The sequence below is a fragment of the Thalassophryne amazonica genome, chromosome 16, assembly GCF_902500255.1.
Source record: "Thalassophryne amazonica chromosome 16, fThaAma1.1, whole genome shotgun sequence".
NCBI classification, from domain to species: domain Eukaryota; kingdom Metazoa; phylum Chordata; class Actinopteri; order Batrachoidiformes; family Batrachoididae; genus Thalassophryne; species Thalassophryne amazonica.
In genome coordinates, this window is record NC_047118.1 from 91,961,170 (window position 1) to 91,977,130 (window position 15,961).

General features: G+C 44.2%; 1 protein-coding gene across 1 annotated transcript in view; it reads right to left on the reverse strand.

The window, feature by feature from the left end:
• The window catches only part of LOC117528787 (serine/threonine-protein kinase SMG1-like), a gene marked incomplete at its 5' end in the record, with an annotated part of 213,177 nt that overhangs the window by 51,842 nt on the left and 145,374 nt on the right, over positions 1-15,961 (reverse strand). The window contains 5 exon segments of the mRNA XM_034191411.1: positions 2,959-3,111; positions 3,251-3,388; positions 5,685-5,894; positions 11,415-11,695; positions 14,184-14,373. Of these exon segments, the coding sequence (XP_034047302.1) occupies positions 2,959-3,111; positions 3,251-3,388; positions 5,685-5,894; positions 11,415-11,695; positions 14,184-14,373 (972 nt within the window).

A 15,961-nucleotide genomic window follows, 5' to 3' on the forward strand; every position in this document is an offset into this window, starting at 1 on the left:
AATTTAAAAATACACTGCTAACATTTATTTTTTAATTAATAAAAAAAATCAGGATTTTTTTCTATAAATTAGAAAATACTTTTTTATCTAAGCCGAACTTAGAAATTCTGAGACACCATTTTGAAGCCATTTACACGGGGATCATTTTGCTACAAAATCCATCCAAATCCATTGAGCAATTGTCAAGATCAATTCACGTTTGCTACTAATTGAAATTGTCAAACTGAGATAATTGCTAATTTGCATATCAACAAGGTCATTGACCTTATTACTATTACTGCAAGTTTAAATGCCCATATTATATAGAATCAGTGTATCTTAGACGTTTAAAAGGCTATGTGTATGTTTTGATTATGGTAAGCTATTAGATATATTTACACACCTGAAAGATTGCTTATTAAGTCTACAAATTGGTCTGAAAAAAAAAAAAAAAGAATAATTTTTGACATTTTCAACTCAGTAAGTTACACTTAGGTTGAAATTTTCACAGAAGTAATGGGCCTTTCACACTGGACGCGTCAGAGGCGTCACAAATCGGTCTAAAAAGCATTATTTTCAATGAGACGCGTTGCTTTTTAGAGGCGTCAGAAGCGCCGCATCAAAAACTAAAGCAACACTTCTGACGGGATATAGGTTCTTATAGGGGCCCTATAGGTTGTTCTATAGGTTTCAATAGAAATTCTATGGGTTGGTGTATAGGCTCTTATAGAGTTCCTATAGGTTGGCCTATAGGTTCTTATGGGGGCCTTATGGGATCCGACAGAAATGCTATGGGTTGGCCTATAGGTTCCTATAGAGATCCTATGGGTTGTCCTTTATGTTCTTATAGCTGTCCTATAGGACCGCCTATGGGATCCTATAGGCGAAACGTCCCAATTGCCTATAGGCACTTATAGGTTTTTCTATAGAAGCCTATAGGTTGCTCTATAGGCTTGTCTATGGAAATTCTATAGACTTGCCTATAGCAACCTATGGGCCATGCCTATAGAATTTCCTATAGATTTTTTTTGTAAGGGAACGTCCAAATAGACACCATTACATAAAAAACATAAAACATATAGTATAAAAAAGGCGTTATAGTCATACTGTCTTCTTTGAGTTTGAACAACAAATCAAATGGTGTTCTGAGTAACTTTCAAAAAAACATTTTTTTTATCTCTATTCCTGGTTGCGTCTGAGTTTGAATATCTTCTGACAAGGTCCTTTGTGAAGGTTACACACTGCCAAGATGCAAAGGTAGGAAAATTATTCATTAAGACTACATAGTGTAAAAAGTACAATTTTCCCCTTTGGGTACCCCTAGAATGGCCAATTTTTAGCTTAAATTTTCAAAAGCTCTGCACCATGAAAGGGGGGGGGGACCCCTTCCGCACCCCCCCCCCCCCACTCGCTACGCTCTCTCGACATTACCACTACGCTAAAATTTTATCCTAGCTAGAACCCTGCTTTGTGTTATGTCTTCAAAATCGGTCTTTTGCGCGCTCTTCTCCTGTGTTGCTACACAGCTCTGCGCTGCTTTTAGCCTCCACTGGAGTTATCTTCCATGGCTTTAAACACACAACCACTTTCACACAGTCATCCAAATTTTAATTTTGTGTTCGTCCATTATTGACTGAAAAATCACTCTTTTGTGAGCTGGGGTTCTGCCTAAATGCTCCTTTGGAGCGTGATGATGAGTCACTGCATCAGTGCGCACACACAACAGCGCTCATGTGATCCATTAACAACCCTTACCAAAAAATAGTACTGATAAGTATATAAAAAGTAAACTAGAAGTATACTTGAAACATACTTGCATATACTACTTTTTGGTAAGGGAAGATATTAAATCAAACAGACATACTTCTACAGCTAGGAACTGTTTTACCAAGCTATAAAAACATTAAAAATAGTTACCCTAAGCTGTTCAAAATACGTTCAACATGGAGCAGGAAAGCGGAAATAAAGCGTCCAGATGAAACAGTGCTCTGTGATTCCAGAAGCGATTAGAGGTGTTTTCAGCATCCAAGGTTTGGCAGAAAATGATTAATCTGCTACAAAATAATGATTTTATATACAGCGTCCAGCGCACAGAGCAGGTGGAATTGTGTGCCGTTCCAAAAACAGCCTCTCAGGTCCTGCGCAGCTGCCAGGCATATGGACAATGGACTTTTAGCAGCCTCGTAAGAACCACGCACATGCCTCTAAAACCTCGCACACAAACTGCCCCAATTTTGAACATCTTGAAATTAGCGCCACGCTCAGAGAGGAGCCTCGGTAACTGAAGATAATGCCTCTAAGAGCCACGAAACTCCAACAATAGTTGAAGAAACCCTCTCGTAGCAAAGAAACCATGCTGCATGGCTCATTATTCATCCTTCATTATTCGGTGGGACCCAGGCTTAACATTCCAGCAGGAGGAACAGCCTGACAACTGTTCAAAGTAGACGACCCAACGTGACAGTATAGCAGACTCCTCGGTCGGTACTGGACCACCTTCCACCATAACTGCAGCGGGACCAGGTTCAGGTTTGGAGGAACAAAGAGCTTTGGTTACACTGTAAGCAGGTTGAGGGTTGCATGAGATAAACAGCAGAAAACTCTTTTTCACAGATTAACATAACCTAAGGTGATTTCTGTTTATTGTTTTACAGAAAGTAAAAGATGCCAATACACTGGTGTGGATGTGCACAGTCCACATGTCTTAAAAATACTACGCAGGTCTTGTCAGAGTGGGACCATATGTTGACTGGCCGTGTTAATTTAACACTGGTGAGTTTGCTGTGTAAGAAGGTCTGGAAATAACTTCCCTCCACCTCCCCATACAAAACCTGCCCCGTCCCAATAAACTATGCAACAAGGGATTCATTGCACGCATGACAATGTTACATGCTACCTCGTCTGTTTAACACAGGACAAAACATGGACACGTGCTGTGCATGCACAATACCCACAATCAAAACGGACAAACAAATGTACCTGGCTGGTGCGCTGGTTCTCTCTGGCCACGGTTGCCCGCCTCTCTCTAATAGTTAGCTCAAAGTCCTGCAGCACAGGAGCCAGTGCTGGATTGGCTCCTCCGGCCCACTTCAAACGCTGCTCGATGCTGGCCTCCAAAGACGCCAGCTTCTCCTGAAAATAAGAAATATTTGTACGGACTGGTTGGTGAGTCATACAACTCACCACGGTAAGCATTCAAACAGTGATCTGCTGCTGGTACACCAAGAAGCTGAAATGGAGTGTGTCCGCACCAAGCTGTGTGGACACTCACCTGAATGCTGACAATAGCGCCCTCATCCTGACTTAACTTGTACAGCTTCTTCTTCATGTTGCTGAGGATGGCAGACCGAGGAGGAACACTGACACCCAGTGGCTGATTAGTGGGTCCCAGAACATCCTCGTGCTGCCACTAGAGGGTAGCAAATAAACCTTAATACAGTGACGCACACACGGGCGATGTTCTTTCCCTTCTGGAACAAAGTTCTTACTGATGACTGAGGTGCATCTCAAGTTGTCATGACAGCAAAACAAAAATATCTTCAACAGCCAAACTCACATTTTAACAAATCAGGCCTTTTGACACCTGATTTACTACAGATACAAACACCACTGAACTTGTAAATGCACCTGCATGCTCAGTTACTAACAACACACAATCAGGACGCCAAAGTTCTGCATCATGTCCATTTACTGCATTTGTATTCATGAATACGTCATTTGGGGTTTGTCCACCTCAGGGGGCAAAACTGTGTGTGTGTGTGGGGGGGGGGGGGGGGGGGGGGTCGGCCCATGCAAACAGATAAGATTTGAACTTATCAATGTCAAGCTTGAAGCTTCAGAGAATTAAAAAATTAAATAATTGTAAACATCAGGCATATTTGTGCTTGTTTCTTTAAAGCTCATATCTGCCTCCAATCAACAGTCTGCTTAAAAATATGAACCAGATTACGAGTCATTACTTCAACTCTTTAACGTGTCTGAGTCTGATGGAGCTGATAAAAGCAAAATGATTCACACAATGACTGAAAACCGCAGAACATATTCAGAGCCATAAAAGAGACGTATCCTCAGGTCAGTCCACCTGTGTCCACTTCATGTCCTGAACAACCCGTTCTGTCCTAGTTTGTCTTTACGGCCATTATCACTGTTTTAAGTTTCAAGGTGGTTCGGTCATCTGGTAAGGATGCCCCCTGGGCGCCTCCCTAGGGAAGTGTTCCAGACACGTCCATCTGGGAGGAGACCCCGGGGAAGATACAGGACTAGGTGGAGAGATTATATCTCCACACTGGCCTGGGAACGCCTCGGAATCCCCCACTCAGAGGTGGTCAATGTGGCCCGGAAGTTTGGGGTCTCCTGCTGCAGCTGTTGCCCCCACATACTGATCTCAGATAAGCAGTTGAATATGAGTGTTTTGTGTCTCTCTCTGTTGTCTTTATTACTGTTCTTAGTCCCAATAGTTTTGGACATGACTGTTCATCCACCAATACCACTGACGTGTTTGGATCCACTCTAGTCTCTCAGAAATGTTTTATAATTTCAAAGACATCAACTCCCAGCAAACATCTGGGATGCAAACATTTATTCATTTTCAATCACTTAACCAGGACCAGATCACGGAGCAAGCAGCTCACCCCCCACTTCACTATCTTTGGCCAAGTCCTGTAACTGTTCCCAGAGGATCCCGAGGAGTTCTGAATTCAGCTGGGAAATTTATCCCTCCAGCATGTCCAGGGCCTTCTCCAGGGCCTCTTCCCGGTTGGACATGCCTGGAAGACTTCTTTAGGGAGATGACGAGGGGCCATCCTCGTGATGTGTCTGAACCACCTCAGCTGGATCCTTTCGATGTGAAGACTACTCAGTCACTGTGGGATAGTCGAGCTTCTCTTCTGTCTCAGAGTATAAGCCCAGATACCCAACGGAGGAATGATTTCTGCCACTTGTATCCACGATCTGAGTCTTTCAGTCATTACCTAAAGTTAATGACCACAGGTAAAGAGGACAGGAGCGTAAATGACGGTCCGCTACAGTATCCATAAGATTTCAGATGCCGCCCCAATCTGTCTATATCAATGCTCCAATTTACCGCCACTTGTGAACAAAACCCTGAGATACTTCAACTCCTCCACTTGGGGCAGCTGCTCTTCCCTGACCTGGAAGGCACAATCCTCCATTTTTTGACAGAGGACCATGGTCTCTGATTTGGAGGTGCTGACTGTCATCCCAGTCGCGTCACACTTGGCTTCAAACCTGCTCAGTGCACACTGGAGGTCACCACCCAATGAAGCCAACAGAACCACATCATCCGCAAAGAGCAGAGATTCAGCTCTGAGGTCACCAAACTGGACACCCACCAGTCCCTGACTGTGCCTTAAAATTTTGTCCGTGACCACCACAAACAGGATTAGTGACAAGGGGCAGCCCTGGAGGAGTCCCACACCCACAGGAAACAGGTCTGATGTAACTCAGAGAATGTGGACGCAGCTCCTATTTTGGTCATTTGAAGACCGGACCACAGGTTGCTGCAAATCCGATACCTGAAGGAACCCGGTCATACAACTTTTCCAAATCCACAAAACAAATGCAGACTGGTTGGTCATACTGGGGCACAAACAATTTGTCCAATATTTGAGATGAACAATTAATAATCTGCTGTTTTGACTTTATATGTAAATACTAGCAGGAAGCCATCAGGCCTGTCGGAGTACCTGAAACATGGCCGCATGCAGCTGGCTCCTCTGCAGACTGGCCTTGGCCGCCTCCAGGCCGGCGTCCAGCTTCCTCAGCAGGTCCACCTTCTTCCAGGCTGTGTCGTAGGATGAGGCCAGCACAGTGGCTCGGTTCAGGAGCAGCTGGGACACCTGGCCTGAGGCCAGGCTCTGTTCTACTGCCTTCTTGCACAGCTCATCCAGAGAAACCTAACAACAGAAAGTGTTTTAAGTCAATAACACCAGCAGGGTACTCATTCCATAGATTACAGCCCGGGACAGGAGCACAGTGCTGGTTTTCATTCTGCTGTGTGCTGTTCCATGGCACAGTAATCTGACTGAATCCAAACAGACCAACACTCCACCAAAGCTCTGAGTGTCATATCAGTGCAGATGTTGCATGTTCACACAGCCCGACTCAAAAACAGCCTCCGAGAGAGACGACAGCTCCAGCTGTAGCTGTGCACTCATGTAGCTCGTTACTACTGCAATGTGCTGCACGATGGGCATCAGGCTCAGCGCACTTCTGGATCTGCCACAGAAAGAATTTCTGTTAAAGTGGATATGACACTTAAAGACAGCATAGTCTTATTACATGTAACAAAGGTTCTATAATTTGGTCAACCTAAGCGTTTTGGGGAAAAAGGATGCGGTTCTCCCATTATATACAACATTTGAACGTCCTGCAACTGAAAAATCTGCACGCCCAGTGACCCCCGGAAATACCTCACTGCCTGTAGACCATATCGGCACGCTTGGTGGTCATTGTCTACACTTTTTTTAGTGGCAGAAACTTTGATTAAACACGGCTCTCAGGAATTTGTTTGTCGATATGCCTGACCAGTGTGTCGCAGCATATTAGGGCAAAAGGTTTCAGCCTTTTCAAGTTTCCACAGGATGAAAATCTCTGTGAAAAGTGGGTTCAGCAAGTTCATTGTACAAGATCAGGTGTGACGAAGGGGACGCTATGGAGGCCGACCACGTAGTCTTGGTTGTGCTGTGCGCATTTTGAAGATGGGTGTTTGGACGCCGTCCCAGCTTTGAAGGAGCAGCTTGGGATAAATGTACGTCACAAGAAGGTTTTGTTGCCGGGGGCTGTTCCAAGTATCTTTCCCCGCGGCACATGGACGTCCACGGCAAAGCCTATGAACCGCAGAAAATCTGCTACATTAGAGAAGCGGCAGAGATTGGAGGTGGGTTTGTAGCATTTTGTATGTCTCGAGCATTAAAATTTGAATGCGTTCTTTGGTGCAATTCCATACAGCAAATCTTCATCTAAGTGAGACAGTGGCAAACATTTTCACGCTTTGTACTGTCATGTCACATGTGCATGCCTGCATGGAACCATAATATTCACAACGCAGTCTCACGGCAAGACGTGATTCAGCAGCACGAAATATACATTAATCTTATTGTAATGACGGTGGTCCACAAGTAATAGCTACACTATCGCGGCTCTGAAAAAATAATAAAGGCAGTAAACAGACGCTAGAATTGAAAATGCTGTAATTATAATGTTATAAACAGCAGCAACAAAAATCAAAGCCTCCCTTACCATTACGTATTCTGCAGCCTTTCAAAATCCATCAGAATTGACACGTCTCTTGCCTCTGCTTCAGCTCCGCCATAAGCACCGTTGCCATTATTTTCGCTGTCAGAATGCTCCTGGTTTGAAAGAAACGGTTCCAATCTATAGGGTCTAATCACTGCTGCGACATCCTCAGGATCTGAGTCGGTCTTGATTTCCTCACAGAAATAATCCACACTTGAAGAGGAGTCAGAAAAGTTCTTGATCTCGTCATTGTCCATGCTGAGGTCCACGTGACCGCTGATGGAACGCTGCCAGCGTATTTTCCAAGAAACACACTTTTGAGAAGCTGTACAGACTTTATTTCTCAGTGATAATAATTAAAACCACTTTCAACTTACTATACTGTATGCTATAGTTTGATATTTATATCAGTTTTACCTAATTTTTTAGGTGTCATATCCACTCTCTGTTAAAGATAAAGAAGCTGAGGTCAGAGTGCCCATTGTCTTGAACCCAGCGTGGTATATAAGTCGCACTGGCAGAAATGCCTCTAAGTCGCATTAATCACTTCATGCAAAAAGAAGCAAAATGGATTTAATGGCCACAGTATTCATTTATAAGGTGCACATGGTGTAAAGGTGCAGAGCTAATGAGCTAAATAATGTCACTATCAAGACACAAAATGTGAGTAAACTGCTTCTTTCAGCCGCAGAACAGTCGATGATATGTGAGGTGAAGCTATCAATCAATCAATCAATTTTTTTTTTATATAGCGCCAAATCACAACAAACAGTTGCCCCAAGGCGCTTTATATTGTAAGGCAAGGCCATACAATAATGATGTAAAACCCCAACGGTCAAAACGACCCCCTGTGAGCAAGCACTTGGCTACAGTGGGAAGGAAAAACTCCCTTTTAACAGGAAGAAACCTCCAGCAGAACCAGGCTCAGGGAGGGGCAGTCTTCTGCTGGGACTGGTTGGGGCTGAGGGAGAAACCTACCACGCAATGAATCGTTTGAAAGCCTGGTGGATCATTTATACATTTACAACTAAAACACTGCTTTAGCCATCGCAAGCTAAAAGCTAATTCATGTATTTGTTACAAGCTTTAAGTCGCTGAACAGATGATCATATGTGGGGTGGACACGCAACATAATTTAAACTCCTTTTTAGTACAGTAAAACGCGCCTAAACCCTCATCATATAAACCCGACACTCGCACTGACAAAAACAAAAGTCCCGTCTAATCGTAATGTATTTCCATTAAAACCCCTCACATGTACCGGACAGATCAGTCTGGACGTGCCCAGTAACAGAGGTATGACATGAGGTTCAGGTTCGAGGAAAGTGGGCACCGTATTTATTTTTTCAAACTGCGATCAGACCCAGGACCTACACAAGGCCGTAATTCAAGGCTGGTGATTATTAACAAAATGCTGCCTGACCTGTAATATGGGGTTAAGTTTCACACAGATCCCTGGGTGTGAAGAAGCAAACCGCTTGAGATCAGAGCCCTCTGTGGGGCTGCAAACCCTCTCCAGAGCCCGACATACACCAACTAAATGACAGACTGCGAAGGACTGTGACTGGTTTCCGGTTCCACTCCTTCCTCTCCCATCATGTTTTAATAGTGTTTGCAGTTTGCTGATTACAGTTCAATCATGGATCAAATATGTTTTGACCCAGTCATGAAATGAGCCAAGTCCTGATTCAAGGTCAGGACACGAACGTCTGTTCCTGTGCGCTGTAACACACACACACACGAACGTCTGTTCCTGTGCGCTCTAACACACACACACACGAACGTCTGTTCCTGTGCGCTGTAACACACACACACACGAACGTCTGTTCCTGTGCGCTGTAACACACACACACACGAACGTCTGTTCCTGTGCGCTCTAACACACACACACGAACGTCTGTTCCTGTGCGCTGTAACACACACACACACGAACGTCTGTTCCTGTGCGCTGTAACACACACACACACGAACGTCTGTTCCTGTGCGCTCTAACACACACACACACGAACGTCTGTTCCTGTGCGCTCTAACACACACACACACGAACGTCTGTTCCTGTGCGCTGTAACACACACACACACGAACGTCTGTTCCTGTGCGCTGTAACACACACACACACGAACGTCTGTTCCTGTGCGCTCTAACACCACACACACACGAACGTCTGTTCCTGTGCGCTCTAACACACACACACACGAACGTCTGTTCCTGTGCGCTGTAACACACACACACACGAACGTCTGTTCCTGTGCGCTGTAACACACACACACACGAACGTCTGTTCCTGTGCGCTGTAACACACACACACACGAACGTCTGTTCCTGTGCGCTCTAACACACACACACACGAACGTCTGTTCTGTGCGCTGTAACACACACACACACGAACGTCTGTTCCTGTGCGCTGTAACACACACACGAACGTCTGTTCCTGTGCGCTGTAACACACACACACACGAACGTCTGTTCCTGTGCGCTCTAACACACACACACACGAACGTCTGTTCCTGTGCGCTGTAACACACACACACACGAACGTCTGTTCCTGTGCGCTCTAACACACACGATTTTTGCTATATATATATATATATATATATATATATATATATATATATATCTAAAGCTAAATAATAAAAAACTAATAAATCTCTTGTCCATAAGTATTCAAAGTCTTTGCCATGAATCTTAAAATTGAGCTCAGGTGCCTCCTGTTTCCACTGATCATCCTTAAGATGTTTCCACAGTGCTCATTTTTTTTTTTTTTTTTTTACTTTTCATGATTTTGACAAAGGCTGTTTTTTATTCATGGATACTGTTCAGACTAATTTAACACAATTAAGTGTGTTATTTTCAAGTATTCTGTTAAACACTGGACACCTCAGGACCACAGAAAAAAGTTCCTTCATCTGTGGCTGAAAATCTGTACGTGACTGAACAAAAACAAATGTTCAGCATGTACTCGTGCAAATGCAACTGCTGGGTGGGCTTCATGGGTAATTACGACCCACAGCATTACTGAAATATTACTGATTTATGCAAAGAAACAGGAGCTGCTCCTCCTCTCAAACACATTTACACCCAACATAATATAGCCACTGTCTAAAAAGCAGGGCTGTGAAATGAAAATTGTGAAATCTGAGGAAAATATATTGACAGTATGGAGCCGGGGCCGAGAGCCCGCACGGCCCCAGAAACCAAATTCATTTTGTATCTAATGATACATTTTCATCATCTCCTCAAAGAAAAAATCTGAAAAGAAGTGCATATTCTAATCATCCTAGACTCAGCCTTTCACTTAAAGTGTCAATGATCATGTTGAAATAACAGAATATCACCTGGAATGATTTTCCTTTGTAGCTTGTGGAATATTTTGAAAATCATTGTAAATATCAATAACATACATCATAGTAAAAAAGTCACTTCTATCCTTGTGGAAATTCCTGTAAATCCATTCAAAGCCACAGTGTCTTTTTTACAATGAGTAGCTTAGTAGAAAGTCTAGATTAATTTAAAAAAGTCACATAATCTTGTGTGAAATCCTGTTTGAACAGCATGTTTATTTTCCCGAGACAAAAAATTCTTACCGTGTTTCCTGATGGTGAACGATGCAGTTTTTCTTTTCCCGTTTCTTTTATCTGTGTTCATGACAACGAACTTTAAATGCAACCCAGCGCCAATTCCACAGATTCTTGTCCTCATTAAAGCTTTTCAAACCGGGTTTCTCGCCATCTTCTCTCTCCGACGTCGCTCCATGACACAGACGTCCACAGAATTCTTCTTTTAAAAACCTGATGGCTTTAAAGTATGTGATGTCCACATGCTACTTTTAGCTTGGAGCAGCCACACAGCATCGCCGTAGCAACCGTATCTGTTATACACAGATCAGTGTCCATGGGCTTATAAAACTTGGACGATGTCATAAAAAAGGACGACTTGTGATAGGCATTTTCATAACTCAGTGGTGATCACAATTACAGAGTACAACACTAACACCCCCCCCACCCCACAAAAAATGACGAAATATGCAGAAATTCCTCGGATCCGCTGAGTTTTCACAGCCTTGAACAAGTGAAAAATGCCCTGATACTAATTTCATATCACCACTGGATCATCACAGATTACACCACCGTAACCTTTAGTCCCCCCCACCCCCCCTCACCCACAGACACTTAACCCACCTTGGTGTCAGCTCCAAAGTCTTTGGCCTCCACCTGTGCAACCACGTCGAGGCCGAGGGCAGACAGGGTACTGCAGAGACAGAGACCAAGAGCCTGGCTGGGCAGACCCATGAGCATCTCTCGGACAAAGTCTGCCGTGAAGGTCTTGATAGGATGGGTCATCAGCTCCTCACTGACCACGGCCACGCCCGAGCCTGTGGCACCCGGGCCCCGGTACAACGGCATTCCCAAACTAATGGGCCCGTTGGAAGGCAACAGGTCATCGGCTGGGGGACAGGTACCTGGACAAAGGAAGGAAGGAAGGATAGACAGATTAATGGACAGACAGACAGATCTTCAGTGGTCCCTTGGGTAAGGTCCCTCAGGAAAATTAAGGTTCCATTTGCAGCACAGCACTGATATCAAACATAGCAGGGTCTGAAACATGTACAAACAGGAGCAACATTCATTACGACACAGCGAGGCCACGAGCACCCCCACCCCCCATCCCAGGAGGTTCTGGTTGGTCTAATGTGGGCGAGATGAGTCCAGCTATACATTTGTCCATCACAGAGGCTCTTTCTGAGTCACCCTTTGTCTGTCTCCTCACCTGGGACCAATTTGCCCAGGGTGGCCCTACCAGGAGTTGATGCTCCAGGCAACACAGCTACCAGGATCACGAGACCATCCGAACCCCTCCACCGTGATAAATTCACAATCCAGGGAAGGACAAGAGAAGCTCAATGATCCAGAAAGGAGTCTGAGTAAAGCTGCTGCTTGTTTGCAGTGAAAGGAGCCAGCTGAGGTGGTTCAGGGATCTGATGAGGACATCCCCAGTGATCTGTCCAGAGAGGTTGTCCAAGCAGGTCCAACTGGGAGGAGAGCCAGGGGGAGACCCAGGATCCCCCACCAACAGCTACAGGACTTGGCTGAGGATAGGGAAATGTGGGATGAGCTGCTTTCTCAACTGCCATTGTGACCCAGAAGCAAATAAGCAGCAGACAATGAACCAATGAATGAATGAGTTCAGCGTTCATGACTTAGCAAAGTCACCATGACAGTATGAACTGCAGACTGAGCACAGAGGAGAATCAACGTGACCTTGGAGGAAAAGCAGCTGTGCACTCACGTGACCCGCCCACAGCCTGCAGATCTGATAAGGTGAAAACACGCCTGTGTGCCAGACGTTAGCAACTCTTAAACGATGCTGTTTTTCAAGACACATAAACAATGAAACCCATCAAGAGTCACCGCGCTCACCTCGGTCAGGTCTGAAAATGAACTGAAAACCTCTAAATAAATAAATAAATACAAACTCACCAGCCGATAGCAAACCTGCTTCAGAGGTGCATACCGCCACCTACTGGGCTGGAGTGTGTGGAACCACGGCATGAGTTATTCTAACACAATACAGAACGTGAAATAAAACAAAACAAAAAATCATCAGCCACTCAAGCTCTGTGCTGGCCTGATGCTGTCAGGTCTCAGAAGCTAAGCAGGGTCACTGCTGATCAGTGTTTGGATGGGAGACCTCTTTGGAAAACCAGGAGCCGTGTGTGTTTCTCCAGGTAACACTGGACTCCACCAGGAAGGGGATCCGGCATAAAACGTGTGTGGAATCCCAGTGTGGGTCTGATTAAAAATGAATCTATATGAAACCACTTGTAAGACGGGAACGAGTGGGCGTCAAAAAAACTGGAAGTGGTTTCAGTCGGCTCGACTAAAACCACTTCCAGTTTTTCCAGAGCTTTGATCACCGTGTGGGAGATTTAGCCAACAAAATAAAACTACGTGTGTGTTTAATAGCGAATGTTAAAGAGATCAGGATTAGGGATGGGTATTGATAAGATTTTATTGATATCGATATCATTATCGATTCTGCTTATTGATCCGATTCCTTATCGATACCTCTTGTGAATTTTCGATGTACTAAAAGTAGGCTTTACAGGTTTTCTATGTCAACAACATTTTATTGACACTTAAAGTAAATAAATATGAAATTGGTTAGTGGATCCTTAAACTTTGGACATAATAAACTCTACATGGTGGATCCTTGATCTCTGGACATAAATAGGAATAAACAAAATCTGTAGTTTTTGTCAAAAGCATTTCCTTTCAGACATTATTGGCATGAATGTCTTTCCATACCTCTGAGATGAGCTCTTACAGCTGCTGTGCTGCACGTCAGGATGTAATTCATAAAGAATGCAGGATGTCTCATTTTGGGAGGAAAAAAACATTTATGTTGATTGTAGTTTGTCTGTATTACAGCATTTGGAAAGAGGTGTCATTTTATTTAAAGCGGCAATTCAAGTTATTAATTCCGAGCGGACTCTGTCTCAGCAGAGTGCCGCGCAGCGTTTGGAGCTGTGCCAAAGGAACGGCGGACGATTCTCGTTTCTTGACTGCAACAAGACAAGAGTCCCAGTTAGTGACTTTAATCCACACAAAAGTGACTCACTATTGACATATTTTAATGGCTTTGAGGGGGAATAAGAAGCGGAGTTTCCACTTCTGAAGAGCAGCAAATCACACAATCAATGAGCCACCGGACTGAAGCACTGCTTCATTGGTTCATGCTTCAAACTGGAGTCGTGCTGCAGAAACGGTTGATTACAGACCCGCTGCAGGGTCTGTAATCAACGTAGAGAAATGATCACAAACACCCTCAAAAACAACAGCTGCTCTCAAGGACTGATAAGGGAATCGTTAAGCAAAAAGACTATTGGAAAAGAACTGGTTCTTGATATCTAACCCTAAACAGGATCACTCACTGTAGCTGCTTCTTACCAGACAGAGTTTGAGCAAAGGAAGCACAGAGCCTGAAGAAATCCCTGATGGTCTGCAGTCTCTTGAGGAAAAACACATCTTCCATCAGCTGCCGCTGAGTCGCGCTGTCGAAGAAGTGTAGCTGGGCGGCCCGAGCCTCCTTCAGGACGTCAACCTTCCTCCAGGCCAGCGGCACCTCCAGAGAACTCAGCTGTGGATCATCACATCACAGAGGTTCTGAGTTTAAGGCAGCGTGGCCTGACTCCGCCTCCACATGGTCTTCTGTCAGAGCACCACACCTCCACCACAGGTAACGTTAAGCTGCATGCTATCACAGCTCAGTTCATGGCCCCGCTGGGGTCCGAGGATGTTGACCAGACTTTCAGTAAGTCCCGTTTTAAGGTTTTTTCTTTTAGCACAATGATTTCTGTTGCATATCAAAATGTTCAGACCAACATTAGCATTGTGAAGGTGTGTATTTACTGACCAGAAAAAAATAATTTGGCTCTCAAATTGAAAGCATGAGATATGTTTTTAGAAATTCAAATACAAATACAAATGTTTTGTGAATATACATTTCTACTCATGTTTTGGTCTTACAAGTGGATTTACCAAAGTCTTTGGTTCACAAAAGCCTCGTTTCCAGCGAGCAGTCTGGAACGTTATTTCATGCATTTCCATTACAGACGGGTACCAAAATAACAGACCCGTAATCTACCACCTTTTGGCACCCTTCGCTTGGGGTTCCAAAATAATGGAACAGTAACAAAAATGGAAACGTGGCTGAAGCAATGTAATACACAAAGACATTTTTAAAACAGTGTACTGTATATTCTGGTGTACAAGTCAAAGTGGAGGAGGCGTGGCCACATCCGTCAGTGCAGAAGGTGTGGACACACCTCTCAGTCTGCTGTCTGTCTGAAGGAAAAAAGGAGAAAACAGCCAACCCGGCAGTGGAAGCACCACCTGATTATTCCACCCAGAAACTATGGAAGCATAAATGAACTGGGCACTGTGGTCTCGTTTGAGTGCGGGCGGTAAATGGTTAAAATATGACTTAAGTTCTTTACTTCCAGGCATGAAAACACGGCACTTTCTCTGAGATTTTGGGCAAATTACACACAAAGAAAGTGAAAATGCAAAGAAAAAAGGGATGATGCGTTGTAAAGTGGACATGTGTTGTGATTTGTTGATGACCTGGAGCTCAAACGTGTTGAGGCAGTTCTGCAGGTGAGAGAACACAGCTACTCTGGTTAGCTGCGTCAGCTAACACCAACACGACGTCTCCCATTTGCTTCGTCTTGCCTTCTCCACTGAGAACCCCCCCCAAAAAACAAAACAAAACAAAAAAAAAAAACTGCACTTCTCGCGACTGCTTCAGTGATCGTAACCGAAAATAAAACAGTACACCAGAATGGCTGTCCCCACAAGTGGTCAAATCCCGTGATATCACGCAGGGCTCAAACCAGCCTGTGGTGCCCTATTGGTTCATTCAATTTTTTCTTCCAAAACATGAACCTAAAAGTGAATGTGTACTGATACTCATTTGAGTTGAATCGCCGTCCCTGGATAAAATCAGTGTGCATTTGAATTTACACAGAAACACCACCAACTTGACATTGATATAAATTATTGCAAATTTTCATGGATGACACGCTTGCCAAATAGCAACACTGTGTAGAGTTATTCATAAGATGGTGTCATTTGCACACAAGTAAAACATCTTTAAAATGGACAAAATATTGAACGGATGTTCACATTGCCCGACAAAGAAAACGCGCTGAACAGCAAATTCATCT